Source organism: Helianthus annuus, chromosome 10, assembly GCF_002127325.2.
Source record: "Helianthus annuus cultivar XRQ/B chromosome 10, HanXRQr2.0-SUNRISE, whole genome shotgun sequence".
NCBI lineage: Eukaryota > Viridiplantae > Streptophyta > Magnoliopsida > Asterales > Asteraceae > Helianthus > Helianthus annuus.
Window position 1 is genome coordinate 12899552 of NC_035442.2, and position 13376 is coordinate 12912927.

Genomic DNA, 13376 nt, shown 5'->3' on the forward strand with positions numbered 1-13376 from the left:
GAACCCCCCTGGGTGCCTATAAATGAATGTGGAGTGAAACTCCATAGTTAGCTCCAGATACTGAGGCATCTCACACTCCATCGCCCACCTAAACTTATCCCCTAGAAGCTCCTGAACTCTCTCGACCTGTCCCAACTTCCTAACCAAATCCCAGTCAATCCTTTTACTCTCTAACAACTTCACCTTCTTAATTGCCTCGAATTTCATAAACTCATATGACCCCACCGTAAAACGCAACAACGGGCTCTCAACCAGCCTCTCACTCTGCCCGTGTGGGGTCCCAGCATCCCTGTATGTGATCTCTCGAAGTACCGGAGCATCCGGCTGCTCCTGTGCAGCCGCCTGGGCACGAGTAGTGCGCCTCTTGCGCTTGACACCCGAAGATGATCCTTCACCTGACATCCTGTTCACAACAGATCAAATAAACATGCAAAACAGGTGAACCGTTAGTAATCACAAGCTATTTTTGGTATTTTTGAATTTTTTTGATTTTTTTGGAATTTTTCTGTTGAATTTTTTTTTGTTTTTTTTTTATTTATATATATATAATAAAATAATATTATAATAATGTACAATCGGACGACGGCCGTATAGCATTTCATTCGCGGCCGTTGTTCGATATAAGTGCATATCACAAAACAACCCGAAACTAGGCCAACCTTGCCCGAATGGAGATTGAGTACGGGCGACGCGGCCTAAAATCGAGTGATGCAATAGTACGCGCACGACACGACACTAACATGACGTAACTATGACTCGAAACACACTAACGGACGCAAAACGACGCACATGACCCTAAAAACGACACTTATGACTCATTTTACAAAAATTTACACTTTTACCCCCTCCCGGCACCTTGCTCGCCCTCGAGCAATCCTAAGTGCCGAGAAATCATCACACACCAAGTGCGGAAGCAACGGAAGCAATGCGCGCAAAGTTTGGTGAAAAATGGAATTTTTATGAAACAGCGCGAAAAGCCTCCCCACACTTGGAGGTTACCATATCCTAAAACGAACGTCCGCGTCCAAATAACATGAACAATACATCCGCGGACAAAACCACCCCACCTATATGTATCTATCACACCCCACGCGCACATCGCTCAAAGCAAGAAATCAATCAATCATATCAAACCAAACCAAACCGCCCGCACCCTACAACTTAGTCACAAAGGCAACCAGAAGGTACTCGACGTGCACACACGGGCACTGAGCTGACACGACAACCTACTGCCCCAAATACGAATCAACCGACAGACTTGACCCAACAAACGATCTGACCTGACTATCCTGCAGACTAACTGACCTAAACATACCGACACGACTGACCTAAACCAAACTGAACCAACTCACACACAAACCTGCGGACTCAAAACAACACATAAACTAGACTCGATTCGACTTGACACAAACTGAATGACGACGTAATTTAGCAAGAGATCATACCTGTAGCGTAACCGAACCGAATGAACACACAAATCTGATGGGTGTCAACAGTGGTGTCCACGGTGGTCTGGTGGTTGGCGATGAGGTGGCGATTGACGGTGGTTACAGTGGACGGGATGATGGTGGTGTTCGGCGGCAGTGGTGGACAGTGGGTGTAATGGTAAGTGGAGGCGGTGAAAAGTGGTGGTGAGTGAAAGTGGTGGAAATGGCGTTTGGTGGTGGTGAAACGGTGGTGATGGCGGATGAAAAACGGTGGTGATGGCGGATGAAAAACGGTGGTGATGGTGGTTTTCGGTGATGAAGGGAGGTGGTTATGGGTGTGAATCGCCGGAGGGAAGTGTTAAAATGGTTAGGGTTGCAAATGACACTGATTTGGGGGTTTTGAAGATGACACCGACTGCGACTGTTCACGCGACCCGCGTGAAGTGTGAAGCCATTATGAAGCGGGTCGCTTAAACTTGATTATTTTTTAAAACCCTTTAACACCCAAGCGACCCGCGTGAAATGTAATGGTAAGTGAAGGCGGGCCGCGAGTGATCATTTATTCTGCACTTCCTTTTAAGTCCAGGCGGGTCGCGTTAAATAGGAAAAACCCTACGCGGGCTGCATGGACAGTGGAGAACTGCTGTTTGGTTAACAGCAACAGCAAGTTTCAGCAAAAATTCATTTTCATTAATCCCCATTTTACCCCCTGCATTTATTTACGCGTTTTCAGCGTTAAACGTACCTGTGCAGCTGTTCGGTGATCGATCTCGGCTCCGTAAAGGTGATGAAACCTGCAAAAATACTCCCGACACACACAAGACGCAAGAACACACAAAACGACACAAATGACGCAAAAACTCACAAAAACTAAACTAAGGACACGACACGGACAACGACGCAATATACAAACTCTACACTTGAGTTTTCACTCAAGAACCTACGGGGCGGTGCTGGGCGGTTCCGAAAGAGGAACGGTTTCCTCTTCGGCGGTATCGATGGGACCTCCTATGTAGTGTTTCAACCTATGCCCGTTTACCTTCCACACATGCGAACTCTCCTCGTCAAACAACTCAACGGTACCGTACGGGAAAACCTCCTTCACGACGTACGGCCCGGACCACCTCGACTTCAACTTCCCGGCGATCAATTTCAACCTCGAGTTGAATAATAGCACCCGATCGCCCACGTTAAACTCCTTCAACTTTCGCAACTTCCTATCATGCAACGCTTTCGACTTCTCCTTGATACTCCAAGAACGATCATACGCGGCGTCACGAAGCGCCTCTAACTCATGGATTTGGAAAAATCGTCTCCTAGCGGCCTCGGTCAAATCTAAATTCACCGTTTTGAGCGCCCAAAGAGCCCGATGCTCTAACTCGACCGGTAAGTGGCACGCTTTCCCGTAGACGATCATAAACGGTGTCGTACCTAATGGCGTCTTGTAGGCGGTTCGGAAAGCCCACAACGCATCGTCCAACTTGTCGGACCAATCTTGCCTACTCTTCCCTACCGTCTTCTCCAAAATCCGTTTCACTCCTCGATTCGCGTTCTCCACTTGACCGCTCGTTTGTGGATGATACGCGGTGGACAAGCGGTGCGTAACTCCATATCTCTCCAACGCCTTCTCCATAACCGCATTGCAAAAATGCGTGCCGCGATCACTAATAATGGCTCTAGGCGTACCAAATCGCGTAAACAACTTCTTCAAGAACCTCACCACCACTCGTGCATCATTCGTGGGCGAAGCTTGAGCTTCCACCCACTTCGAAACGTAGTCAATCGCAACGAGGATGTACCGATTTCCACTCGAAGATGGAAATGGTCCCATGAAATCGATGCCCCAAACGTCAAAGACTTCCAACACTTGAATGGGATTCTGGGGCATCTCATCCTTGGATGAGATGTTGCCGGTCCGCTGGCACCGGTCACACTTCCTAACAAACTCGGCCGCATCATCTACCACCGTCGGCCAATAGAAACCACAATCAAACACCTTCTGTGCGGTCACATGCGCACCATGGTGTCCTCCAGTCAAACCCTCATGCACGTGTCTCAGGATCCCCGCACCTTCTTCCCTACTAACACACCTCCTCAGGACTCGATCACCGCCTATCCTGAAGAGATAGGGATCGTCCCAAATGTACTTCCTAGCGTCCCTCGTCAACTTGCGCTTCTCCTGCAAACTCAAACTCTCCATCACAAACCCATCGGCCAAATAATTGGCTATATCGCTGAACCACGGGAGGTCCACGGCTCCAGTCATGACAGCATCAATAGACTCGTGAGGGAATCTGTCTCCTATCGCCTCCTCACGAATCTCCTCACGCTTCAGATCCTCTAGGCGAGACAAGTGGTCCGCCGCCACATTTTCTGCCCCCTTCTTATCCTTAATTTCAATGTCGAACTCGGAAAGAAGCAGAATCCATCGTATAAGACGCGGCTTCGCGTCCTTCTTCTGAAACAAGTGACGCAGAGCAGAATGATCAGTGAACACGACGGTTTTCGAAAGAACGAGATATGATCGGAATTTATCGAACGCGAACACCACCGCCAACAACTCCTTCTCCGTAGTGGTGTAATTTTCCTGGGCATCATTCAGCGTTTTACTCGCGTAGTAAATCGGGTGAAAATGCTTCTCCCGTCTCTGCCCTAACACCGCACCAACTGCGTAGTCACTCGCATCGCACATCAGCTCGAATGGTAAGCTCCAATCAGGCGATACAAGGATCGGTGCACTCACTAACCTCTCCTTCAGAAACTCAAACGCTCGAAGGCACTCCTCGTCAAAGACGAAAGGAACGTCCTTCTCCAGCAATCGCGTCATGGGGCGAGTGATTTTGGAAAAATCCCTAATGAAGCGCCTATAAAATCCCGCATGACCGAGAAAACTACGAACCGACTTGACACTAGTCGGCGGGGGAAGCTGGCTAATCGTATCTATCTTCGCTCTATCGACCTCAATACCTGCTCGCGAAATCTTGTGCCCTAGCACAATCCCCTCAGTCACCATGAAGTAACACTTCTCCCAGTTCAGCATCAACTTCGTCTCCACACATCTCTTCAGCATCCTCTCAAGATTCGTCAAACACTGATCGAAAGAACTACCATACACTGAGAAGTCGTCCATAAACACCTCCATCGAACTCTCGACCATATCCTGAAAGATCGCGATCATACAACGCTGGAATGTAGCAGGAGCGTTACATAATCCAAACGGCATGCGTCGGTACGCGTATGTGCCATATGGACATGTAAAAGTGGTTTTCTCCTGATCCTCTGGTGCAATAGGAATCTGGAAATAACCCGAAAACCCGTCGAGAAAGCAATAGAACTGCTGACCCGCGAGACGCTCAAGCATCTGATCAATGAATGGGAGCGGAAAATGATCTTTACGAGTGGCGTCATTTAACTTTCGATAGTCAATGCACACACGCCAACCCGTAACAGTACGAGACGGAATAAGCTCATTCTTCGAATTCAGAACAACCGTCATCCCTCCTTTCTTTGGGACGACCTGCGTAGGACTCACCCAAGCGGAATCAGAAATAGGATAGATCAATCCAGACTCAAGCAACTTCATCACCTCCTTCTTCACTACCTCCTGCATATTCGGATTCAACCGACGCTGCGGCTGCACTACAAGCTTGAAAACGTCCTCCATCAGAATGCGATGCGTGCAAAAGGTAGGGCTGATGCCCTTGATATCGGATAGCCTCCATGCAATCGCATCACTGTGCTCTCTAAGCACCTCAATCAGCCTTGACTTCTCCTCCTCTGTCAACTTCGAAGAAATGATGACAGGCATACTCGGCTTCTCTCCTAGAAACGCGTACTCGAGATGGGATGGAAGAACCTTAAGTTCTAAAGGCGGTGGAATCTCTGCTGGAGTACTCTCATCACTAATCGCATCGAGCCCTAATGGCTCAGCACTAACCTCATCGCTCTCATCTAAACACTCCTCCTCTACCTCCTCTACCTCATCCTCAGAATGCTCGTCAACAACTCCCTCACCTACCAGATCGGCTCCACTAATGTACTCGAAGCACGTGTCGACACAAGATATGAATGAATTGAGAAAATAAACGGAATGACACGGCCCACTAACATCATCTCCACAACTAGGATGCTGCATCGCTCTATCGATCTCAAATGTGACAACCTCGTCACCCGCACGAAGAGAAATCTTACCGTCAAAGACGTCAATGATCGCCTTTGCGGTTCGAAGGAATGGACGGCCAAGAATAATAGGAACTCTCTCATCGGCCTCCATATCAAGCACAACGAAGTCTACTGGGAACACAAACCTATCGACCTTCACCAGCAAATTCTCTACTACCCCACGAGGATACTTGACTGATCGGTCAGCCAAGGACAATGACATGCGCGTGGGTGTAAGCTCTCCTAGACCAAGACGCTCATACAACGAGAATGGCATCAAATTGATGCTGGCCCCTAAATCGGCTAAGGCGTGAGAAGGGGTAGCGGCTCCCCCAAAGAAACATGGAATCGTGAATGTGCCAGGGTCGGTCAACTTCTCTGGTAGCTTATTCAAGACTACCGCGGAACAACCCCCTGTCAATGGAATGTTCGAAAGCTCACCGATTCTCTCCTTACGCTTCAAAAGATCTTTAAGGAATTTCGCATACTTAGGCATAGACTGAAGCGCCTCGATGAACGGAAGATTGATCTTCAACTGAGTAAACATCTCGAGGAATTTCCCGTACTCCTGAGCATATTTCTGCTGCCTGGCACGGGCGGGGAACGGAAGGCGAGAATAATCAATCACCGGTGCCGGCCGACCCCTCGTCGGCTGCCTCTCCACTCTCTGCTCTACTGGCGACTCCTCGGCGTGTGCGGTACTTGCTGGGGCTAGCCTCGTGTGCACCTTGCCTGGAGCCTCCATCTCGATCTCCTCATCGACCTCCTCCTCTACTTCTTCAACCTCTCTTTCTCTCACTACCTCTCCCAAGCTCTTCCCACTACGGGTCGTAATCGCCTTCGCTGACTGATTCGCGGGATTCGGGAAAGTGTTTCCCGAAAACTGACCCGGTGGGTGCTCCTGTAACTGCTTAGCAAGTCCGCCTACTGTCCTCTGAAGATCGAGGAGGGCGGCCTGCTGATTCTTGAATTAAAGGTCGTTATTCTTGTTAATTTGCTCCTGATTTTTCATGAATGCATCGCTCCGCGTCATCATCTGAGCAAACATCTCCTCTAACCTACTCGTGCTAACCTCAGGAGCCTTCCCACCACCATGACTCTCCTGAGGCGGTCCTCCACTCGAAAACTGACCACTAGACCCCGACCCACTAAACTGTCCTGAACTAGACTGCGTGTAAATACCGGGCCCTCTACTCTGATACTGACCAGATGAAAATCCAGGAGGATTTCCAGACGAACGATAACCACTCGAATTGCCACTACCGCGCCAGTTGGAACTAGAATTATTGAACGGATTCGTGGGACCCCTAGGCTGACCGGCTATGTACTCTACCTGCTCAAGAGTGAGCGTGGGGCAATCTATGGTATCATGTCCCCCTCGACAAACCTCACACCTATCGACTTTCTTCTTTATCTCATTCAACTCCTGCCTCATCTCTTACCTCAATTCCTCCTTCGCTCTCTCGACTGCAGCAGCTACCGATGAATCCAAGCCAACTTGGTTTACCCCTCGACCGGCCGAGGTGGTACGCACAGGAATGGAAGTCCTGCTGGTAGTGCTGTAGTCCATATCGGAGTGGGAAAAACTCTCAAATAAATCATTGCACTCCGCCACTGTCTTCTTTCGCATAAGCTGACCTCCTGCTGAAGTATCGAAACGAGCCCTAATCTCAGGAGTAAGTCCATTGTAGAACTTCTCTACTAACGCCCAGTCAGATAGACCATGCTGAGAACAACTGGGTAATCAGGGTCTGAAAACGCTCCCAAGCTAAGTGATAAGGCTCATCTGGCTCCATACGAAATGAGTGGATCTGGTCACGAAGGCGAGATGCCTTGGCTGGCGGAAAATATTTGGCTAAGAATGCATCGCGAAGGCCTGCCCAAGTACGGAAAGTGCCAGCAGGCTGGGAATCGAACCAGACAGCTGCTCGTCCAGCAAGTGAGAACGGAAAAACCTGAAGATACCTAGCATCAAGATTGACACCCTCAATGGAGAAGGTGCTGCAGAGACGAATGATGCGATTGATATGGGCGGGGGCATCCTCGTCGTCACGACCATGGAACTGGCAGGAATTGGTGATGGCGGTCATAATGTAGGATGGTATCTGCCAAGACCGATCGTTCGGGATCTCGGGAAGGGTGATGGGGGAATTACCACCGGCGAAGCCGGTGGTAGCCTGGTCGTAAACTGTCCTACGGGCCATGTGAGCTACGGGTGGTGGACTAGGTGGGCGGGTGGGTGGCGGGGAATTGTGGGGTGAAGATTTTGGTGTAAAGTCGAAAACTGGGGTGGACTGAGAAAATGAAGTAGAGCTAGAAGCACGTACCTCAGACGTAGATGACGAGAAGGAAGACCTGAGTGCAAGCGGCAACGGCGGCGGTCCCTGCGAGCGCGTATGGGGCATCCACTGCAAAAACCGAAAACAAACAAGTAAGAAGACTCTACTAAACGACTCGACTAACTATAAAAAGACACTAAAATACTTAGACACCTACGACTCAAACAAAGAAACAAAATAGCACGTAATATGTCAAGTAAGTCCAAACAAAGTAATCAGCGCAATCGCCAAGAGTCCCCGGCAACGGCGCCAAAAACTTGATGTGCTGAAAATGGGTCAAAACAAACTAACTAAATTACCCTATTTCTAGACTCTCTAAGCTTTAAATTTATAAAACTAAGACTCGACCTAAACCCTAAAAACACGCAACCGGCAAGTGAACCGATCGACGTAGTAAAGCTAAAGTAAGTCCGAGTGTCGAACCCACGAGACTCTACTGACTACGCTACGACTCTATCTAGACTCAAACTGACACGACATACTAAATTGTTTATTAATTTGGGGGGGGGGTTTCTAAAAATCCTAAATAAAATAATAAAATAATACTAGAAAGCTAGACACGAACTCAAACGAAGGGTCTGATCAGTGAGAATGAAGACTACCTAGGCTAGACGCAGGCTAAACTCAGAATGGATTCCTAAATGATAATGATGTGGTGTGGAACCGGGATCTTCTAATGCTAAACCTATTAAGATACCACTAAGCCCCTCAAACACTCTCGAGGCGATTCTTGTGGCACTACCTAGGATGTTATGCTCACCGGTTTTCTAGATTTCTTGTCCGTCCTCTAGTTTCTTGAAAGTGCTTATGTAAGACGTTCTACTTTGCCGCGCGAACGTCTAAAGCAACTATGGGTTTAATCTTGGCTTAATAGACAATGGGTGGTTAATTCCTTATAACTACTCCGAGACCTATCAATATCCTCGAGCCTTTCCGCGACGAGTCTAGCAGCACACTTGATTTTAATTAATTACCGAATATTGTTCCTAAGGTTACTAGTGCACTTTTTCACCCTAAAGAATTAATGACCTATTATGTGATATAGACACTCACCTAAGTCAAGAACCCTAATTCGACTCTATTCCGTGATAAAGACCGTCACCAAGAATCGAATGGAACAAATAAACAATAAATAAATAATCACAAGCACACATATGCACCAAGACAAACTATCATAGCGTTTACAATACAAGAAAAGTCCACAACCACATCAATAATCAAATAAAAATCCAAACTTTGTTATGCCATAGTCATCGCCTAGGTAGTTTATGGTTTTAGCCGGAAAACATCATCAAAAACAAAGTCAAAAGCATTGTATCAACTGAATTCATTGGTAACAAAGTCTAAACAAACAAAGAACGAAAGAAAAAGGTATGTAGAACCCGAATCTTCACTCCCGAATGCTCAAAAACGCTATCCCAATGATTCCAAGCTTCCAAGATGCTTCAAGCACGTCCACAGCCTTCAATCAGCAGCCAATTCTTGCCCAAAGTTGCCCTAGTTCGTCGATGTCCCACTGTGCACGCGTATATGTTATTATATAACCAAAAACCCTAACTTGCCATGCAATCCGCAACCTTCTGCCGACACAGACTCTTTAGGCGGCCCGCGTGAAGAAATTGCTTGAGCTTATGCGGGTCGCCTAGGGTTTAAAATCCTGATTCACTTTACAAGTCTCTCGCGGCCCGCCTAGAGTTTCTAGTTAAGTTAACGCGGGGCGCGAGAGGATGTTATTCCTCTATTTCTCCTTTAAGTCAATGCGGGGCGCGTGGGAATGCCTGTTAAGTCTACGCGGCCCGCCTTGGAGCTCCAGAACTGCAATTTTTCTTCGTTTCAGCTCCCGACTTCCTCGGTTTCCGTGCCAGCCTTCCGCCTTTCCAGAATTCTGCTCGTTTTCGCTCCTTTTGGCTGTAAAGACCTGGAAACACAAATAAATCAATAGTATGTACATTCTAAACTAAACCGACACTAAAACTAACTAACTAACGACTAAAACCGACGCGAATACCGATGTATTTTGCAATACATCAGCGGCGCCGAGGTTACCTACGGTGGGTCGTAGATAATCCATGAGAGTACGTTGATCCGCCATTGGGAGTGGATTTCCCGAAACCTTCTCTTGGTTTTTGGCTTTTAGTCTTTTGCTGAGAAAGCGTTCGGGTTCTTCTAGAGGTTCTTTTATGTCCTTATTAGAACTGGAGCTCATACACTACGTAGGGGTGGCGTCTGGTTCCAAGTCCTTCAATAAAAACAAAAAAGAATGCTGGTCAGAAGGTTCACCACGGCCCCGTGCTCAGTGAACACGGCCCGTGGTCGGAGTTACAGTGATTGTTTTCCAGATCCCAGTTACTGGAGAGTTGGACACGGCCCCGTGTTGCACCGACACGGCCCCGTGGTCAGCCTTCTGTAACTTGGAAAACTAAAAACTGCCAGTAACAACGCTGGGCATGGCCCGTGTCCGACCAGGCACGGCCTGTGCTGAGCTCTGCAGAAGCTGAAAAACTAAGAAAATCCTAAAAAATTAAAAAGAAAAATAAAAATATGATTAGGCCGTTGATTCCTAACTTTCTTAAAATCCTTGTGTCCCCGGCAACGACGCCAAAAACTTGATGTGCGTTAGGTGTAATATATTTTAGATGTATATTTTAAGCCCTTTTTACACTTTTAGCCAAGTTTTAAATTTATAAAACACGATATTTACTAACACTAAACATACATATGGGCAAGTGCACCCTTCGTGGACGTAGTATAGTGTTGGTAAGATACCGAGGTCGTCCAAGGACACAAGAGCTTTTAGTACCGGTTTATCCTCAACGTCTAACCAAATCAAAATGTTAGAAAAGATTTTTAAACTAAGAAAATAAAAACTAACTAAATGCTGAAAATAAAATAAAAATAAAACAGATAGACAAGATGAATCACTTGGATCCGACTCATGTGTTAGTATAACCTTTGATTATTTTCGCACTTTTGCACTTGTTTAAGAGATTATCTTAGTTATTGTAGTAGGCCCCTCTTTTGAAGGCGACGTTACCCTCAACCCAGTAGTTTGAGTCAGCAAGGATACAATCCTAAAGGGTCGGATTATTGAAAGATAATGAATTAAGTTGTTAATGCAAATTATGGTAGGCCCCTCTTTTGGAGGTGACGTTACCCTCGACTAAGTAGTCTGAGTCAGCAGGGATACAGTCCTAAATAGCCGGGTTATAGTATTAATAGTAGTTAACTTATGAGGGGGTCAAAGAGTTTGGATCCCCGCCATCCAATACCTATGGGTATTGAAGGAGATCCTACTAAATTTGACCCAGGTCCCTTGCAGGACCTCTAAACGCTGAACAAGGGCAAGACCCTTACCAAACCGTTCCCTTAACCCCCGACCAGGTAGCCAACATACCTCCATATAGACCGTGGAGATATGAATGGTGAAAATCTTTTATTTTATATAGACAGTAAAATAATGCCAAGACACCACGGACAAACGATAAGGAAAGATCACCTTCAACATAAGCAACTAGTTATTAAAGTCATTAATACAAAACCAAATAAAAAGTGCAAAAGATTGAAAATAAAAAGTATTATACTAAACACTTGTCTTCACCAAGTGATGTAAGAGACTTAGGCAAACATGGCCTTGATTGTCAAGAACTCTTACGATCAATCTTGGATCCCGAGACGACTCACACACTCTATGATGGACAATGGATGATGGTGGTGGATGATGGTGTTGTGATGGTGGTGGGTGGTGGATGAAGTGTGAAAGAGGTGGTGTGCCAAAGGATGAGTTGCAATGAAACCAAGCACTCCTATTTATAGGCTGAACAGAAGGCTGGGCACGGCCCCGTGTCCGCTGGACACGGTCCCGTGCCTGTCTGACACTCTCTCTCTTCATTAATTGTAATTCGCAATTACAATTAATGCGCCTGCTGTACTTTCGCCACGCCCCCGTGTTCACTGGGCACGGCCCCGTGGTGGGCAATAGAAGCTTCAATAGGTTTGTCTTTTCTGCTACTTCTTGGGCACGGCCCCGTGCTGGCTGAGCATGGGGCGTGTTCAGTCTTCTGCCTTCTCTATTTTGCTTGGGAGGATGCTGTTGAGGGGTCGGGCAATCCACTTATGTTCCTTTTCTTGTATTTATGTTGGATTTAGCTGTCTTTTTGCTTCTTTTGTGAATTTGAGCTCATTTAATCCTGAAAATACAAAAGGAAGACAAAAACACTCTTTTTCCAACATTAGTACTTAAAAAGGGTTAGTTTTATGCCTCATTTGATGTAATTTATACGTTGCATTTTACACACATCAGTATCATTGATCAAGATGATGAGAAAGTGGCTGAAGGATTTAGCTCGGATAAGTATGTGGATGAGAATATGGAGTTTAAATCTTTCATTGCTCAAATTGTTCAAAAGCCAGAATTGATGAAATAATGGATAGCAGTGTTAGCTGATGAAGAGAAAAGTCAAGATGAAGAATCTGTTTCTTCTGAAAACAGTTCAATAGATACTAGTGATGATGATGAAGAAACTGAACAGATAAACATAGTAAAAACTCATTTATCTTATGACAGTTTTGAATTTTATTTTGCAGATAAATTGAAGAAACTTAAAGAGAGAAAAGCTGCAAAAGAAATGAAAGAAGTTAAGCTTGTTGAGAAGATAGTTGAAGTGGAGAAGGTAGTTGAAGTCGAGAAGATTGTGGAGATTGAAAAGATTGTTGAAGTCACAAAACCTTGTCTTACATGTTTGGAACCTTGCAAACAATGTGAAGATAAAGATGAAAGGTTTAGTGAGCTTGAAAAGTTGAAAGAGAAGTTGTTGTTTGATGTCAAAGAATGTAAAAGAATCATACGATGTGTTGAACAGAACTGTAAATAGTTTGCAGAAGACAAACTCGGAAAGAGAAGATGCTTTGACGATGATGAATGCAACAATGATGTCTAAGCAGAAAGAGATAAATTTTTACATTGAAGAATGTGTGAAATTGAAGCAAGAGTTGGAAAGTGAAAAAGTTGAAAATGAAAGAATCAGACGATTACTGAAAAGTTATTCGAGTTCTGATTATTTAATTGACAGAATTTATCCAACTGTTGCAGGTTTTGAAGTGTTTGACGACAAGAAGCCAAAGAAAAAGGATACTGGTAAGAAACAGAGTGTCAGTTATAACAAGTGTCCACCTCCGATTTGGGAAGGGTATTCGCCTAGAAAACCAAATGAGGAACAAGTAAAAAAGGCAGTCAATATAAAGTTAGAGTCCGAGATAATCGATGAGTTACCAGACAATATTGACATCACATTCACAGCGTCTGACACAGATCATGAGTCTGAGTTAATAAAAAAGATGGTTGATCAGGTGTTGGATAAGGATGAGGAGTCCGAGTCAATGTCCGAGTCCGGGAGTTCGAGTTCGTCTGACAAAATTTCAAATTCATCGGGAAAACGGGTTTATAGTAAAG

The 13376-nt window shown here is 45.8% G+C and overlaps 1 protein-coding gene across 1 annotated transcript; it reads right to left on the minus strand.

The window, feature by feature from the left end:
* Nucleotides 1-2367: 2367 nt before the first annotated feature.
* On the minus strand, nucleotides 2368-7023 carry LOC110880583. Its single transcript, XM_022129080.1, has 4 exons — nucleotides 6661-7023; nucleotides 6316-6543; nucleotides 4861-6123; nucleotides 2368-4587 (listed from the first exon to the last, which is right to left on the minus strand). Exons 1-4 carry the CDS (start codon nucleotides 7021-7023, stop codon nucleotides 2368-2370), a joined length of 4074 nt encoding a protein of 1357 aa, XP_021984772.1.
* Nucleotides 7024-13376: the final 6353 nt, after the last annotated feature.